An 18,533-nucleotide genomic window follows, 5' to 3' on the forward strand; every position below is an offset into this window, starting at 1 on the left:
GATTTCGACGATTGCCAACTGTATTCGCCGCTATCGTTGTGCTTCAAGTGTAACTTGCTTTTGTGGGCACAGGTTCACACAATGAAAAATCACTTTCGTCATTCACAGTTTTTCAACTGTTTTCTTCACCATCATTACTATGTGACAATAGGAGAACTAAAAAGCAGATGTTTAACATGAAGTTACATGCCCGATATAAAAGCTTCTGTAATACTCTGAACTGTCAGCTAAATTCAGCTAAACAATTGTATTTCAAGCAAGGAACTTTAAAGGCCGGTAATAACACTAAAAAAAAAATTGGAGATTGTCAACTCCTTTTAAACAGGATAACACGACAAGACCGGGTGTCCAGAATTTTAAATGATAGAGTTGAGTACGATTCTGCTCCTGATATAGCTGAGGCTTTGAGTAGTTTTTCTTTCTTTCATAACGATTTGCCTTCTCCTACACAGATTATTAAGATGAACTGTCGGCCCCATTCATTCTTTCTATTTCCAACAATGCTGGAAGAAATATTTAATATTATGTATAGCCTAAAGGTGACAAGCGCTGAAATTGATTAGGTCCACCCTGATAACATTAAATTAATTTGGTAATTTTTAATTAAATATGAATTTAAGTATAGAAAAGTCATCCCAGTTCTAAAAAAACGTGACAGCTCATTATTACATGACTACCAATCTATATGCATTCTACTGTTCTTTGTGAAAATTGTTGAGAAACTAATTGAAATATGGCTAACAAAATACCTTTCTAAATTTGTTATCCTCTCTTCATTCCAGTTTGGTTTTCATCACGGATATTCCACAGAGCTGGCCCTGATCCATCTTCATCATCAGCAGCAGCAGCCTGTTTTATGTCCACTGCAGGACGAAGGCTTACTGACCAAATAAAAAAATTAATTGACGAAGGATTTCTTATGGGCTCAGCTTTTATTCATCTAACACAGGCATTTGATAGCATAAATGATAATAGCCTATTCGGCAAGCTTGAGGCAATTTTCATTTGTGGTCCGGCATTTTGCTACTAAAAAGCTACATATATTTAAGAGTTCAAGTTGTTTCTATTTATAATGTTTACTGTCAACAGAAAACTGCTAACATTGGGGTGCCTCAAGGCTCCATCTCAGGGCATCTCTCGTTTTTGGCTTACCTGACTGTCTTACTTCCACAAAATTCATTCTGTACGCTGATGATCCTACTATATTTACCTTTCATAAAAGCATCTCATTTCTCGTTAATGAACTAAGTGCTGATTTAGAAAATGTACTAATGCAGTGTAGTGCCAACATGTTGTATATTGATGTCACCAAGACTAAAGTTGTATTCTCTTCACATCAGCGAAACTTGGCATCCATTCCACCTATCATTTTTGTCCCCACCATCTTCCTCTAAGTTCATATTCATCTTTCCTTGGCATTCTACTTGACTGTAATTGGAAATATCAGAATCGTATTGCCCACGTAAAAAATAAAGTAGCTTGTGGTATATACACCTTAATTAAAACATGCCCTTACTTTACACGAGCCACCGTTACACTCACTTTACCACTCTTTTGTTCGCTCCCATATTACTTATGGTATAATAAGTAATGAAACACCTATAACACTGACATTGCATCTCTCCCGATAGTTCAGTGCCAAGCCTTAAGGATTATTACTTGCAGTTCATCCTTTAATAATACCAAATCCCTACTAGACGAGGTTAACATCCTTACCCTTTCTGGACTCGCCGAATACAACTTAGGTATATTGTTCTACAGATTTGTGAATAATGAGCTACTACCGATAATATTTTCACCATCTAACTTGGTGATTTATAGTACCACCAGATTCATGTTAAATAGCAATTTTCTTTTACCAAGAGTCCACACTAGCTCTAGTAAACAGACTGTACAATTCACTTACATATTCATATCAAACACACTACCACTCATAATGAAATATGCAAGATCCTTACACCAATTTAAAAGATAACTAAAAATGCACTTATTATGGGCAGACTAACGAAGAGGTTTACTGTATCCATTTTCTTTTCTTTTAATGAGTGCTCTTTAACTATGCGAATAAACTCTTGTCTTCTTTTATATCCATACTGTTTTTCTGTTATGCTATGATTTGCCTTGCTACCATGAGATATGCTAAAGCCTTGTTATTCTTTGTAATCAATTCTGTATTTTCTTCTGGTAATGTTCTTTTTTATTTCCTGTGTACTACCTTATTGATGTGTGGCTGCTCCTTTGAGATAACTATCCTAATTGTTTTTGTAGAGGACGTCCTGATACAGTCTTTGACTATGAGCTCTCCTTCTGTGCACTAAATACCTACCTCTAACATGACCAAACTTTTAAAAATAAATTCTTATTTGAACGTTTTTATTGTCTCCTGGCGCATAGGGGTTCCTCTGCAAGAATTCAGTATTTAACTTTGATTAATAATTCAGTTCACACTGTGTTTCACAGTGCTAAATAAAGTACTGTTTAGTGAATGTGCATTATTACTTGCCATTTTAATGCTTGCACTAGTAGCAATTTTCTTTTGGTGTCACTAACATTTTATTGTGCTGGATGCTCCAAGAAAAGTTGAGTGATAGCACTTGAAAGCTGTTTCATAATTGGCATTGAATGCATCTGTAATGAGATATTCATCAGCAATTAAAATTTTGAGCCGACTGTTATGATTGATGTTCTCATTGCGCTTCTCCATTGGTTCAACTACAGCACCAGCAGCCCTGCAGCCACTGGTGTGGCATAATTATTCTCCAATTATATTTGTTTTAGGTAGGTCATATTTTGACTGCGCCATGATATGATATATATACTGTACACAATGCCATTATTGTGCTAGTGGCTAGAGTATGTGCTATTCCTGTTTTCTATCTCTCGGAAAGATTCTTCCAGAATCGTATTTGTGCCAGTCTCTAATAGCAGAGTTCCTCAACGCTAAGATCACTTCAGGGCATGTGTTTCTATGTTCAATAATTCCAACAATTAGCTGTTCCTTGTTTACTATGTTTATACTGTGTAATAATGCACCTGTTTGGGTAAACTAAACATGTGAACAGCACTGCAATCTCAGCAGCCCATCTATATATTGCATGAAGTATTAGACTGACACCCCTCACAATTGTTTTATGCTGTGCAATGCTTGTCATGTTTTATTCTTTCGTGTGGTAAGATCAATGGCATACTATGGTACTTTGTTTGTTCTATTCTCCACACCGGACATGACCATGGAGTGCATTGATAGAGTGCATTGCTTGATCTGAGTTAAGCCAGCTCTTGCATTACAAAATGACCTACCTGGTTCATCTCTTTGTAAAGTGTGCATCACCTTATTTTTCAGTGTTTATTATTGATCTAAGTACTTGGTAATTGATGTCCTTCATGCTTAGCAGAACAAACAATGACGCATTAAAACAGCTCAAGTGATGTAAATAAACAGGAGGAAATGCTGAAATAGCATGTGGCCATACTATGCAGACATACTGATCATTGAGCACGATGGTGTATTCTAGGCGTTATGTCTTAGGCACATATGTTGTGCACAGAAGCTTTATTTCTCTGAGTGCTATGTGTATTAAATAGCTAAGATAACGAATTATCAGCATAAAACCAGAAAATAATTGCAATAACAGTGTGGGCTTGATCAAGGGCACCTGGTCTCTGTTCAAGACACAAGCATGCTTCTTGTCACCGCAAGTTGAGATTTATTTTTAAAAATGGGGACTCTCTTTTGTATGGTCAGTGGAAAGGGGGGTAACCTTACGTTTTTAAGACTGCATTGTGAATAACTATGTGATTGAAAAGGTTATGCTTGTCCAGAAGAGTGTCTATTTTTGCATTCCACTGGGAACAGTACATGATCTACACTTCTACTATATTGATCATGGCACCTTCACATTGTTGCTGTTGTTACTGGTGCATAGGCTGTGGTGAAGGGCACAAAACTCGGTAAGAATGTCGACATGGTCACAATGTGTAACATGTACCAAGACAGTGTACAAATTTCGGTGCACCAAGTTTGACATTTAGACAGAAAATATCTAAATTGCTGACAGTGAAAAATTTTTTTGAAGCTTTGTAGCATGTGAATTGTTTTTATGTGATTATTGTCTTGGATATCATGAAAACATTGCCATTTTATTTGGCTGAGGTGGATGCACATGCAAGTGCTACTCTCCACATTCTCTGCTTTTAATAAATTTTACAATACAACACTGCTTTTTTTTGTGTGCAAAAGTGTAGTCACACTTCGCAAAACATATGTAACTTTTGAGCAAATCAGAAAGGTTGTCCAGCCCTTGACTTTCTTACAATTACTACAAGAAACTCTGGTGCTGCGATGGTTCAGCCACCATGGGAATGATGGGTAGTACATGAATTAGTCTGATATTTGTGCTTGGGGCTTTGGATGTTCTTGTAGCTTCATTTATTATGCTTTATCTGAGTCTGAGTAGAACTAAATTTCAAATAAATTTATACTTTTTTTAGTGCAGGATGTAATAAGACTCTGCAAGCACGCATAATCGCTACTAAGTGCAGTGGTTCCACTTGTCCATGCATCCTTGGCATAATGGTTTCAATATCGGGCTTCTTTACCAGAGGTCCTGAGCTTGAATCCTGCTGTTGGATAACTTTAACAACATTTATTTAATTATTTTTAATGCAGTACTTTCTTAAAAATGATCACTTTGCAGTCTTGAAGCCATTTAAAGCCAGAAGGACAAAGTTTAGGCAAATCCATGTACTACCCATCATTTCCATGCTGGCTGAACTGGCCTGCTTGAATCTCCCATAAACACTAGCGCCACAGTTTCCTCTAGTAAATATATGAAACTGTGTGGTCCAGCTGTACTATGTTTGATCATTTCTGAGATCTCCCTCAAGGCCTATTGAATGAACAAAAGGCTCGTCATTAGCACAAGCATCTGTGTTCTCTGATTGTGGTATTCCGTAAATGCAGTTTTGTTTTGTTTGTGCAGGATCAGGGCTTTCTGTCTCTCCAACAACTGTCAAGGATGAGAAGTCGCAGCAGTCACGCCTCCACCGTTGTAACCTCTGTGGCTATGAAACTGGAAGACTGTTCCATCTGCAAGCACACACCAGGGTCCACACAGGAGAGCGTCCCTTTCCATGCCATTTGTGCCCTCAGAGCTTCTCACTGAATGCCAATCTGAAGACGCACCTGCGCACCCATACAGGCGAGAGGCCATATCACTGCCCTTCATGCCTTCGGAGCTTCTCGCGAAAAGACACCCTCAATGACCACCTGCGCATCCACACAGGCGAGCGTCCATTTCAATGCCCTATATGTGGGGAGACCTTTGCCGCAAAGTTCACCCTCAAGACTCATTTGTACGTCCACTCAGACAAGCGGCCATATCAGTGCCCTTCATGCTCTAAGACTTTTGTGAATAGCAGTGCGCTCAAGAGGCACTTGCGCACTCACACGGGCAAGCGACCATAATGCTTCACCGACTGTTTCAAGTTCTTTCTGCCTTGGACTTAAACAAATGAAAACATACCACGATAACACCAGTGGGTAGGCTGCCAGCCTTGTAGGTGTACACTGCATGTTAGCTACAATCTAAAAACAGTTGCACCCTTTGGGGTGTATATGTGCCACACAACAATAATCGTCATCTGTGTTGCCCACATTTTCTTTATTTAAGGCTGCGAGCCCGGTACTTCCAAGTCACAAACGGCATGCGCATTATCAGTATGACAGAGCATTCTTGACAGGAAAGTAGCAAGCATAGTGTTTTCAAGAAAGGAAACGCAAGCAAGACAGATGACGATTGTTGTTGTGTGGCAAATATACACCCCAAAGAGTGCAACTGTCCTTAGAGTGTACAGCCTGAATTATAAAACTATATATCTGTGCATTATGGCATTCTGGTGCCATATTCCTCATGTGTTGCTATACATTCTTATATGTTGTCTTATATGTTGAACTGCCAAGTTACTACACAGGTTGTTTCATCGTAACCTAACAAATTACAAAGACATTTGTTGTAGCAACATTGCTATACATCACACTAACCACATTCATGAGGTATTCCTTCATGTGAAGGCACAAGAAAGCTTGAAGTGAGCATCCACCATCAATGCCTTCAAAGCACTTGTGTGCGCAGTAACATAGTTGTAACAAATTCTGAATGTTAGCTTACTCATTGGGACTTGTTGGTGCTCTCCGAATGTACTGCTGCCTAAATGAACATTCTTGTGAGTTAAACTGCCCTTCACCAGGTTTGGGCATTACCAACAGACAAAGCAAGGTGCGTAGGTCATGCGATGAAAATTATGTCAACAAAATATAGAATCATTCCACGGTGTGAAAACAGCTAAAGTTTTATATGAAAACCCATGCACTTTTCCTCTCGAGGGAGCCCCTCTTCTTGCCCGAGAATGAAGGTCACATGCCTCTATGTAAAACACACTGTTCCCAACATCCCCAATTATGACATACGACTTCAGTAATTATTAACAATGAACCAATTTGAAAAACTTTTCCAGTAAGATGCTCCCTAGGTGGCACTTTACAGGTTCTAGTGTATAGCCGAAATTTCTGATGGGGCCTCATGAGAGGTCCTTCAAGATGTTCACATACGCACCAGAAAAGCTAACTGCATATTGCTTTTCTTAAGTGTTAATTCTCTCAGTTATAGTAAAGGCCTGTGGACTGAGGTTCAACTAGTACTATGTGTGTGCCTTGTTCTTCTGGAGCCAAACGGTGTTTCCATGTTGTCAAGAACTTAAGCAGTATGGCTGCAAGTAGAAGACCTTATTTAATCGTCTTGTCGCAGCACTTTATTCTGCATTCACCCTTTCTTTGCTGCACACAATAATTTGAAGCAAACCACTAATCCTGTCTCATGTTTACATCAGTTCGTGATTTACAAAACTTCTCAGTAAAAGCGCTCATTTATTGCTTCAGCTTGGCTATATTTGTGTGTTTTTCATTTGTCTGTTTCACCATGCCATAGGATTTAACCTAGTGAAGATGGACTGATATGAAAACATTGACTGAAATTGTGGTTCTCTGCATAGTATATACCATGTGGCACTTTGTTTATTGCAATGCTTGTTGCACACTCCCATTTCGAATTTCGAATATCACCCAGATAATTGCTTCCATCCAATATTTATCGATATTATTGTATTTTTTTGAAACTCGAAAAGCTTTTTGTAGGCACCTATTTCCTGCGCTGCTTTTGGGCTAAGGTGAACTTCTTTACTGTATCACCTTCGCCATAGAGTTTCATGCAGTAATTACTACAGGAGACTCTGGCGCACGATCGCTCAGCCATCATGGAAATGATGGGAAGTACATGGATTTGTCTAATCTTCGTACTTGTTGATTCACACATTCTTGTGGCTTTATTTATTACGCTTTATCTGTCTTCCTTGTCCTAAATTTCAAAGTGATCTATACTTTTCAAAGTTCAGAAGACGCTGCAAACATGCACAAGCGCTACTAATTGCAACGGTCCAGCTTGCCGAGGTGGCCAAATCAAAACGCGCCAAGCGTCTCAAGGCACTGGCTTGCCTACAATAAATTCATAAGGGCATTATATGTCGCTTATCAATGCATGGGTTCGTGGCGTAATGGTTTCAATATCGGGCTTCTGTGCTAGAGGCTCTGTGTTTGAATCCTGCCATCTGACAATTTTAATAATGTTTGTTTAATTTATCATTACGGAGTAACTTGTTGAAAATGACAAATTTACAAAGTTGCAGAGTCGTTTGAAGCCAGAAGGGCGAAATTTAGGCAAATCCATGTACTTCCCATAATTCCCATGCTGGCACAACCGCTCCCATTGCAGCTCCCGTAGACACTAGCGCCAGAGTTCCCTCTAGTAATTACTGTAATAAACTCTATGACTTTACTGCAGGTGCTTCTTTAAAATACACTGTTCTTCAGCTTGAGGGTAGATTAACCCATTTAGATATACTGTCATGCTATCTTGTGATTTTGTTTTATTAAGCACGACATGCTTTTAGCTCCCATTGTTGGTGACCTTCAAGAGACCTTGAGCCAAAATCCAGAGCTGTTATCCAGGCACTCAAGATGAGGACGGAGCGAGAATGAAACGAGAACCTCCGGGCATCGTTGCGAGGACAAAACATGATCATCCGGGTAACCAGTCAAAACTTAAGAAAATGCAGTCTTGTGCAGGACCTATATACGCTAGTTACTGCCCAAACAAGTTACAAAAAAAAAATATTGCTTCCGATTTCTTTCTAATGTTTATTCACAATATCACTCAAGCTGTAACTTCTTTACACTGAAGTTTAATTTGCCATTTCTAATAGCGACATTCAAAAGGCAGATAAGTGGCACCATACTCTTGATTGTGATCTTTTGGTGCTGAGGCAGGTTTGCCTCTGCTCTTTTCAGCATCAGCGGTTCGCGAGTATTGCGGCGCTGGTTTTGCACAGTCTCGAGAGATGGCGCCATGCTGTGTGACGAAGCCGGCAGCATTCGGCGTGCCGTAAATAGTTGTTTGGCCAAGGTGCGACTTGCAATGAGGTTCAGTTCAAAACAGGTTCATTTCAGCTCAGTAAGCTCTCAGGCCTGTGTTGCATCGTGGCTGCATTTGCTTCTGCATCATTCTTCATATCAGTGAGGTTGCTGTCACAAATGCTTGCAGCAATGCAGCACAATGAAAGAAAAGGTAGGAAAAGCCGTTCATCACCACGCACCGCGGCCACCTATTTAAATTTGTACATTTGCAGGGGACTACTTCAACATGACAAGAAGAAAAATTAGCGACAGACGCTGAGTGCGTTGCACTGTTGGAAGAAGAAAAACGGTTGAAAAGGTGGAAAGGAGGCTGTTTGCTGTCACTTTCTGTGACAGGAAACAGTTGCCTCCATATGGGCCACAGGATGGGAAACAATTGCGTCCATATGGACCGAGTGACAGGAAACAATTGCGTCTATATGGACCAGTGCAAAGTATGGCGTGGCGTGTGGTGGGGTGTGCTGTTGCGAACATGTACTACACCTCTTTTAAGATTGTGGCTAGTATCATCTCCAACCAATCTGCTTTGCCGGTAGCCATTTCATGCTTACATTTACTCTTGATTACGGGAGAGCCAGCAATTCTTGCTGTGGAATATGGAAAGACATTGTGGTATCATGTGGACCTTTATTGAGTCATGCTGTGCAAAGTTTCGTAAGGTATCTTATGTACAACCTTTGGTGAAAGAAGTGAAGCCAATAGGAGCACAAATGATGCATTGTCATTGAAGAGCTCTCTATGCTGGAAAGCCATGAAGCTCTGAAGAGTCAGTACTGGGGTTCATGTACCTCTCTGATGCTTTGAGTGACGCCAATGCTGCAGGGGACAAACAAGACATTTTTTATTCACTTGCCATCAATAACATAGCAACTCTGCTTCTTTTGACAACGGCTGTGCATTTAGTATTTTGTGACCTGCGTGAAACAATTTACAAGGGTAAAGTCTTCTTTCACTGTTTTTACTCATAATGTGATAAAATTTCTTGTAAATAATTCAAGAAATAAATACCAAACTTTCTCTACTAAATTCCTCGTCGAAACCTCAGTTTCTGTGCATGTAACCTCACAAATAAAAAAATTTAAATCTCAGGTTTGGTCCATTTTGGCTTTAGATAAGTTGTCAAAACTTGCTGTTAGATTGAGCCTTTTGTTCCTTCCAAGTCTCCTCTTCATGGTAAAAAAAACTTTTTTGCCATTCATGATGCATAATTATTGTGCTAACAAAGCTTAGTTTAATTTTTTCTGTACCTGTAAGAATAAAATATCTGCTTAATATAAAATCCATTTAATAATATTATGTGTCGCAACAAACATTTTTTTTTTATTTAGAAGTAGAAAACATCATCAAAGTCTTGCTCTAGAACTGTGTAAATTCAAGTAGTGGAGTCAGACGGCCCACTATGGGAAGATGACTACATCAAGGCTTACATTAAAGCTGGAAGCCGAGTCAAACAAGGACCTTTTGTAGGCACTTTCTTTGTTAGAATGAGAATACAACCAAACCAAGCCATTCCTTTGCGTAGAACATCTACTGGCACAATAATTTTCTAAATATACAGGAGGGGTGAGAGGTGTGCTTTTTGTGCCACTAAGATGAAAACTTGGATGGAAATACTATGGGATGGTGTACTTGCTTTATAGCCAAAAAAACAAATGCAGACTAGCTACTCAAAAATGCTTTACAGAATTGCTAATCTTTCGGCTCACATGATCTCTAGCACTAAGTTGACACAACAGCAAATTCTGTTACGCATACCAACTGAGACATCCATGGGCAGACTATGCAAAACATCCAAGATGCTTTCACAGAGGTTCCCTACTGAAAAAAAAAAATGTTGAATGCTGTCCTGAGGTCGTGCTCAAGCCGTAAAAATGAACTTGATTGGTATGTTTTGACACTCATGCAGGGATGTCCTAAGGATGTCCTAACATACTCGTGTACATCCTGAGGATTTCTTTAGGAGTTTATGGTGGCGTTCTGGATGGATCATTGTGAATAGGAGCATTATCAGGGTTGTCCTCCCTGTTGTTTTTCAACCGTAAAAGGACCGATACCGATCTAGTGTCTCATGATAAATGATGCACGTAGCTAACAAATGATGGAGATACAGCACACCACCATGATCAAATAATTCACACAAAATGGATGAAATAATATCTCACCTGAATGTCTGTACTCGCAAAGTTACACGTAAAATTCACATGATTTACATTAACAAACTCAATTTTGTTAGGTAAATTTGAACCATTTGCTTTTTCTGCCTGGGAAAGAAGAAGAGGAAAGCTTTTTCCCAAGATTGTCAGTTTTTATTAGTTTTCTTTTTTTCCAAGCCCTCACATTTTAACAGTGCCACTCAGCTCCAGGTGGCAGATGGCTTCCCGAGAACAGTGCACCTCATAATGGGATGTAGTACAGGATCTCTGGTCATTGCAGCCTCAAGCACCCCAGCTGACAACACATCAGGGTTGGCATTCTCAAGCACGAAGGCTTCCTGTATTCTTGGCTCACCAAGGGAAGTGATCCAGAGAGGCACTTACTCAGAATGTCAGCATTACCCAAACTGGCTCCCAGCCAGTAAGTCAACCTGTAGTTTTACCTGCTTAAGATCAATGCCCAACACAGCACACTTGGTGAGCATTGTGCGAGAATTAGGCATTCGTGTCCAAGCTGACCCAAGAACGGTTTGTAATATGTGAATATTTCCAGACTCGGGAAACTTCATTATGCCAAACACCACAGCCAAGGCTTCTTTGTTCAGCTGACTCTAGTTCTCAGCTTCCGTTAAGTGTCCTGATGCAAATCACACAAGCTTTTCTACCCCAGATTTAAGGCAGTGTGCCAGAACTGCTCCTATGCCATAAGGAGATGCATCACAGCAAAGCTACTATAGCGCCCAACTCGCTCAGGAAGACATTGTCTCTAATCGACTTCAACTAGACCTCGACTAGGCATAGACTAGAACTATACATTCAGCTAGAGCAGTGTTCTTTCTGTGCTGTCGCTCTCTATCCTTTTGTCTTTCTTATTTCTACTAAGTGCTGAAACTGTGGTCATAATATCACAAGGATGTCTGCAGAAGTTAGCAACCTCTTGCTTTCCTGAAACCTATCTTGTTTCTATAGTCCTCAGTGCCACGGTGCCTTTCTTTAATAGCTGGTGCAAGAAGAGTTGTAGTACAGAAAACAAACTTGGCAAAAACGTTCTATAGAAATTGAACAGTCCCAGAAAACTCTGTAGCTCACATACAGTTTGTGGCTTTGGGGCCTTGACAATTGCTTCACTCATTCAAGCACCGAGTGCACAATGCTCTTATCAATCACATAGCCCAGGTATGCTACCCTATGTGCTCCAAAAAACGCATTTCTTCAGTTTAAACTTGAAACCTGTCATCTTCATCTCGTAACCTAGTAATCTTCATCTCCTAGCCCAGTTACCATTATATCGTCAAAATAGACGACCACTCAGTGACAACCTTGCAGCAGGTTTTTCATTAGGGCTGGAAAATTGCCAGTGCTGACACCACCCCAAATGACAGATGACTGTACTCGAAGAGCCCTTGGGAAGTTTTAATTGTCGCATGCTTTCTTTTATGCATCATCAAGCTCTACCTGTTAAGTGTCTCAATTAAAGGTATAGCTTCAAGAACAGAGCACTTCCCTCCCAATTTTGCCCAAATGTCATCCATGTATGGTACTGGGTATGTCTCAATGTCTGCCACCCTGTTCACTGTCAGCTTGAAGTTACCGCCTAGTCAGATGTTCACATCCTTTATGAACACTGGCACTAGGAGTGCTGCCCATTCCAACATCCGCACCGGGTTCGAAGTACCTTCACTTTGGGGTCTGAATTTCCTGATCTTGAAGGTGCCGAAGGACAACAGGTGCTGTCCTATGCTGAAAAAATCTCACCTGCATGAGCCTCAGGCGCTCTTATCTTGGCCTTGACACCATGCCGTGTACCTAGTCCATCCAAAAACAATTTGGGAAGCTTGATTTCCCAGTTGTCACTTTGTCTTTGAAATGCACATTCAAGGGGCTATGCAATGCGGTATACCAAAAGCTCCTGCCCAGTTTCTTCCAAGCAGGGCACGAGAACTGTTTCTAATGACAAATAATGGCAGCTTGGCCTGCCTTCTCCTGAACTCAGCGAGTACAGTTACCATCGACGGCTCACTGGTGGCTGAAGTATCCCTTCAACTGAATTTATGAGGTACCTTCGAATGGCAACTTTAAATAATGCCTCAAGAATTCTGTTCTGTCCATCTCAGAGTACAATGCACTGGTGCCAGCTAGCTTTGCATCAGCACACATGCTTGAATGCACAGCTCCGATAACCTTTTATGGCCTTTTTTTACTGATGGTCCCATTCAGCAATCTCAGCTCCGCAGCTGCACGGCTGTTATTGTCGAGCGATTCAGCTTCACCATCGGTACCATCCTCCAGCATTTCATTCATTGCCGACACAGTGTGTCAAGCCTGTGCTCTAGACAGATGCACACTAGGCCTACGGATCGAACTGGCCACCTTCCCCAGGTCATCTGCTGGCACTGCAAGTACATACCATCTATCCGGAGCATTCAGATTTCTTGCCACCTACCATGCAACTAAGTGCCTCTTTGCTACTCAGCCTTTATTTTTTCACACTAAAAACAACTGTTACGCATTACGCATTCACTACATTACCCACCGCAGCAATTCCAGGAGCCTAGAGCATCTACCTCTCATGGCAGCTGGTGCATATCCACCGGTGATGCATGGCTGGTCAGTTGTCGTGCCCTTGGTGGTCGTGGCCTTCATGCCAGTGATGATTTCTATGGCCCACTCCAAGGGAAGGCCTTCCTCTTCCAGTAAATGCCTCCTCATTGCATCATCTCAAATACTGTGGATGAGCCACTCTCTCAGATCCAGTTCTTGTCCAAACGTGCATGATTCCACCAGTTTCTGCAGTTCAGCGATGAAGTCCTTTGCTGCTTCCCTGTCTCTTTGCACCCTGCAGTATAACCGGTAGCACAGAACAATTACGAAAGTCTTTAGCACGTAGCATGTCGTCAGCAATGGTAGGCTTTCTCTAAGCATGATGTCACCAGGTCTCTTGGAGGCCAGTAGCCTCCATAGTAACGAGCATGTTGGCCATCCACAGGGACTTTGGAAAACTTGTCGTTTCTTGTCATCGGCAATGCTGTTGGCAATGAAGTATTATTCCAGGACTTCTACATATTCCTCCCACATTGGAATTCACCAGAGAATGCTTCTAACTTTGCGATTACAGCTTTTGGCGTGAGCTGCCGACAAAATTAGAACAAAATAACTTAACAAAACAATGTTACTCCAGGTACCTTTATTGGCAATTGTTACTGGTTAATAAATATGTTTGTTAAAAAGTGGCCAGCCACCTTGGCTGGTCAGAACCAAACTCTTGACATCGCGCCTGTGCTGCTTGATACAGGTGGGTCAACCATACACTTCCTGGTTGCTCTGCAGATGCAGCACCGCCTATGATCACTACACATTGTTTCTACAATTGCTTCCTTTTGTTTTTAAGTGTCAATTTCATTAGATTGATAGTGAGTTAATCTATTTAAATATTCTGCCCTACTAATCATGTTCTCTCTTTTCTTTCTTGTGGGGCAATGTTTATCGGTTTAAAGTGTGCACAGTTATGTTAGCTATGGTGTGTACAGCATTAGTCAAAAGAAACAAGGGCAGTGGTAGCACAGTTCGCAGGGGCTTCTGCAGTCTGCAGGGGTTCGGAGCGTTGCAATGGTATGAACCCAAGCACTTGTTGTTGGACCCTTCCATGCTTAGCTGGTCTCGACTGAGCATTGTTCGAGGAATAGGGAATCATAGTTGTTGAGTCAGTGTGTAGTGTTTGGACCTTAAAAGAAGCAACTTGTCACTTGAGCTTCTTGTAGATAGCACCTCTGAGCTAACCCTACAGGGGCAGAACTGAAGTCGTGTAAAAGCTCAGTAAACATGAACAAAAAATTAAAAAAAAAAACGGAACCATGCACAGGCACTTTTTTACCTACAGGCTGACAGACATGTATATGTTCAACACGAACAAGGATAATCTTGCTCTTTTGTGGATAATGAAATGGAAGGCTTACTGACACATGTGTCGCCAAATGTTGATATGTGACTATAGCTTCTATTATCAAGTGCGTCATCTCACACTTGCTTCTGCTCATGATGACTGTTTCTTTAAATCTGGGTTTTCATTTACATATTTGGCATTGGATGGCAAGAAAGCCGTCAGCCGCCACATTGTTTACTTTGTTATTGTATTCTCGTAGCCTATCATTTATGCATCTACCTGTTTGACCAATGTAGGATCGTCCATACCTGAGAGGAATGCAGTATACCACACCCCCGATGCAATCTGTTAGTTTGTTTTTATGTTGCTTTTTGCACGCGGTACCTGTGATTCTTTCTGGCCTTGTGTTTCTGCACAGGCTCACCAATTTATTAGGCGCCGAAAAAACAATGTTGGTGCCGCTCCTTCCAGCAATCTTTTTTAATCTGTGGAAGAACCTATGTATGTAGAGGATGACAGCAACTTTTCTTTTGTTTTTTTATGTCAGTGCTTGTAGCATCCACCTTCTCTAAACTGCTTTCCTGTGCCTTCTTAAGCAATTCTTCTGCAAGTGGCACAAGCACGTGGCTCGGGTAACCAGCACCGCTTAAATGTGAGGGTTGCCATCCAAAGCTATTGGGCATTAGGTCCTGGCATGACTTCTTCAGTGCTTCACTGAAACACATCTTCGCCCCCCATTCCCCTCTCACATTATTTCGGCATTCCCTTAGATGGCTGCTATTGGGAAATAGCTGAAATCAAGCTGCGGTTGGCTACATGGCGGAGATACCACGGCCACCGCAAGGTGCCACCACAAGTCCACTGGCTAAGGACACTGCGGCTCAATGAGGACAATCACGTTTGACTTGTGTTTAGCGCGTCGTAGGGTGCCTTCATTTCATTTTCATTGTCATGGCATTTGGTTTCTGTTTGATGTCCTTGCCCTACATATAGCACATTCGAGTTAGCAAATTATACTGTGTTCGTCACGTCACGCGGTTACTTTATTAGTTGTCAACGAGATTATGTTACAGTGCTTTCTTTTTCATGACATTTATGCACATGTAATTCTTCAGTCATGCTATTCATACTAAAGCCTGTAATTCTTCCACGTTAATGATTTGTTGAAACTGCTGTAATTTGTGTTTTATTACGTTTACTTTGTAAAGGAGGCCCCATTGCACCCTTTGACTTCGGGACCTCCTTCTGTATATTAACATCTTGTAATCTTTCTGATCATTTCAATAAAAACCGATTCTGATTCTGAGAGGCGGAAGCCATCATGTCTATATTAACATCCAAAATGAAATTTGAACTGTGCGCAATGGTGACATTTAGAAGGCGGAGCGTTGGGGGCACGCCCCACTGTGCCATAGCCCTCCCAGTGCAAGGAATTGAAGAAGGAATGGGAACACAGCAGAGGCCGTGTACGATTGCCATTAACTCCACTTCCGCTGAACTAATTGAAGTACTTTTTGCGGCAAAGTATTTCTGAAATAGCCTATTTTCACTTCAAATGCCTTTCTCCACTTCGATAAAAAGCGATTCAGGACCCCTTTAAAGGATGTCTCCTCACAAATCTCCTGCCATGCAAATTTTTGAAATCTTTCAAGTAAAGAGATAGTTATCACACTGTTCTCTTGGCGCAAGGCGGACACCCAGGCTGCGCCTCACGCCACCATACCCCTGGAGGCTCTATGCTTGGAGGTACGTCACCCTCACAGACCGATTGGAGCGCATGGTTGTCAGCAGCCAGATAGGGGCTTTACAGCCAGAGGGTTTGTCGCAACACCCCGTGGTGGCCAGCGCAATCTGTACTACTACAGTGAACTATTATAGAAGCAATATTTTCTAGTGCACTGTATACACTACACAGGACACCAGTGCAATCTCTGAGGCCATGCGCAGCAGATGCAGCCATGCTGCGGTTGTATTTAGACTAAAAGTGAAAAGATGAAACACCTTTTTGGTGATTTTGGGATGGCAGACCGTCCAAGTCGAACCCACTTATAACGATACCGGTTTTAAGAGGAAGCTTTAGCTCGGGTGCTCCTATATAAATACATGTAAAATGAGAATTCGTTTTTCTCAGCAACCACTGCACCAAATTTGATGAGGTTTGTTGCACTAAAATAAAAACTTAAAATCTAGTTACTGTTGGTTTCGAATTTTTTATTTAGGTCCTCAATTTTTTTACAATATATTGGCAAATATCGAAAATGTTCGAATAACGAAACTATAAAGTTTACAACTCTAACTCAGCAACAAAAAATGATAATACAATTCTGTGAGTTGCATCTGGTAGTACATCTAAAGCGGACAAAATTTATGTGTTACACATGAATCTCAAAAAATTTAGTAATATAGAAGTACAGCTTTTGCAGAACCCTCGTAAACAACGTAACAAATTCACGTAAGATATAAAATGACATATCGAATTTGTCCGCTTTGAATTATCTAATGGATGCCCTTGACAGAACTGCGATATCTGCTCTTGATGCAGAGCTATGAATTTTTAAACTTCGTGCTTCTGTTTTCAATTTAGGGCTTGAATTTTCTTTAAAATATTTTCAAATATTTGACCACTTGAAAAAATAAAAGCAAGATGTTTACAAATTCATAGCTCTCCATCAAGAACTGATATCGCGGTTCTGTAAACGGCATCCATTAGATCATTCAAAGCAGACAAATTCCGATATGTCATTTCAGATCTTACGTGAATTTGTTACGTTGGTTACAAGGGTTGTGCAAAAGTTGTATTTCCCTATTACTAAATTTTTTATATTCATGTGTAACATGTCAATTTTGTCCGCTTTAGATGTACTCTTCGATGCAATTCACAGAATTGTATTATCAATAGAGTTTTAATCTTGATAGTTTTGTTTTTTGAATATTTTCGATTTTTGCCAATTTTTAATAAAAAATTGACGACCTAATTCAAAAATTCGAAACCAAGAGTCACTAGATTTTAAGCTTTTCTTTTACATGCAGCAAACCTCGTCAAATTTGGTGGAGTGTTTGCCGAGAAAAACGAATTCGCCTTTTACATGTATTTGGATAGGAGCACCCGAGCTAAAGCTTCCTCTTCACAATATATTTGTTTTAATGATAAGAATTAAGCGGCTGCATCGTCAACTTGTGTATGTTTTCTATTGTGAACATATATAGTGAGAAACTCAATGATTGTGAAACAATGCCTCCATGCCGCCTTATCAGTTATAATGATGAAGTCTACTGGGTGTCTGTGCCGGAAGGTAATAGAATGTGGAATCCTTGAAAAGAAAAAAAAAATTCGAGCCTTTGCACGCCGCCGTGCGGCATATCCCCATAGAATAAGATATCCCGCCTTCTCCGCTTCGCCAACCTCGCGTGCCTCTCCCCCGTCTCCCTTCCACCCCTTCGAACATGAATGGGCTGCGCCCACAACTTTACGCCGCGCCACCCTCACCCCCCTCCCAAACACGAATGGACCGCGCCCGCGCCAACTTCGCTGGTTGTTTATGCCAATGTTTATGCTACGACATATGGCCGATAGCGCTTGGTCTGCATGTGTGGCGGTTACTGCTCTTGCTGGCTCCTTATGCTTAGCGGTCATATGGCGCAGTTCTGCCAGCGGATTAGGCCATTCGTGCTCGTCCTTGTTGGTTGCGTCGAAGTCGTTCCTGGCCACATGGTTTCTCAGCCTCGTACGAGTCGCCGCCGAAACGGGAGATAGGTGATCCGCCCGATGATCATCGGCAATGCGCGACGTTGCCGATGGAAAGAAAGCGTGCTGCTATAGATTTGGAAACGAAGTGCTTTCGTCGCGAATGTGCTTGTATCGGATAGCGACGGCGGCAGTGACAGCGATGACGCGGTAGGGCAGGCTGCCTCAACGTTGTCCTCGGAGGAGGCCCTGCGGATGATTCAGTCCGCTCGAGGCTTCGTTTTCGCG

The 18,533-nt window shown here is 41.3% G+C and overlaps 1 protein-coding gene across 1 annotated transcript in view; it reads left to right on the top strand.

Moving 5' to 3' along the window:
• The window catches only part of LOC129386272 (uncharacterized), an 89,433-nt gene extending 73,567 nt beyond the window's left edge, over window positions 1-15,866 (top strand). Inside the window, exon 8 of the mRNA XM_072287629.1 lies at window positions 4,983-15,866. Coding sequence (XP_072143730.1) covers window positions 4,983-5,467 — 485 coding nt within the window. The 3' untranslated portion in view covers window positions 5,468-15,866. The remainder of the gene's footprint in view (window positions 1-4,982) is intronic.
• The last annotated feature ends 2,667 nt before the right edge of the window (window positions 15,867-18,533 follow it).

This window comes from Dermacentor andersoni, chromosome 4 (genome assembly GCF_023375885.2).
Source record: "Dermacentor andersoni chromosome 4, qqDerAnde1_hic_scaffold, whole genome shotgun sequence".
Classification (NCBI taxonomy): domain Eukaryota; kingdom Metazoa; phylum Arthropoda; class Arachnida; order Ixodida; family Ixodidae; genus Dermacentor; species Dermacentor andersoni.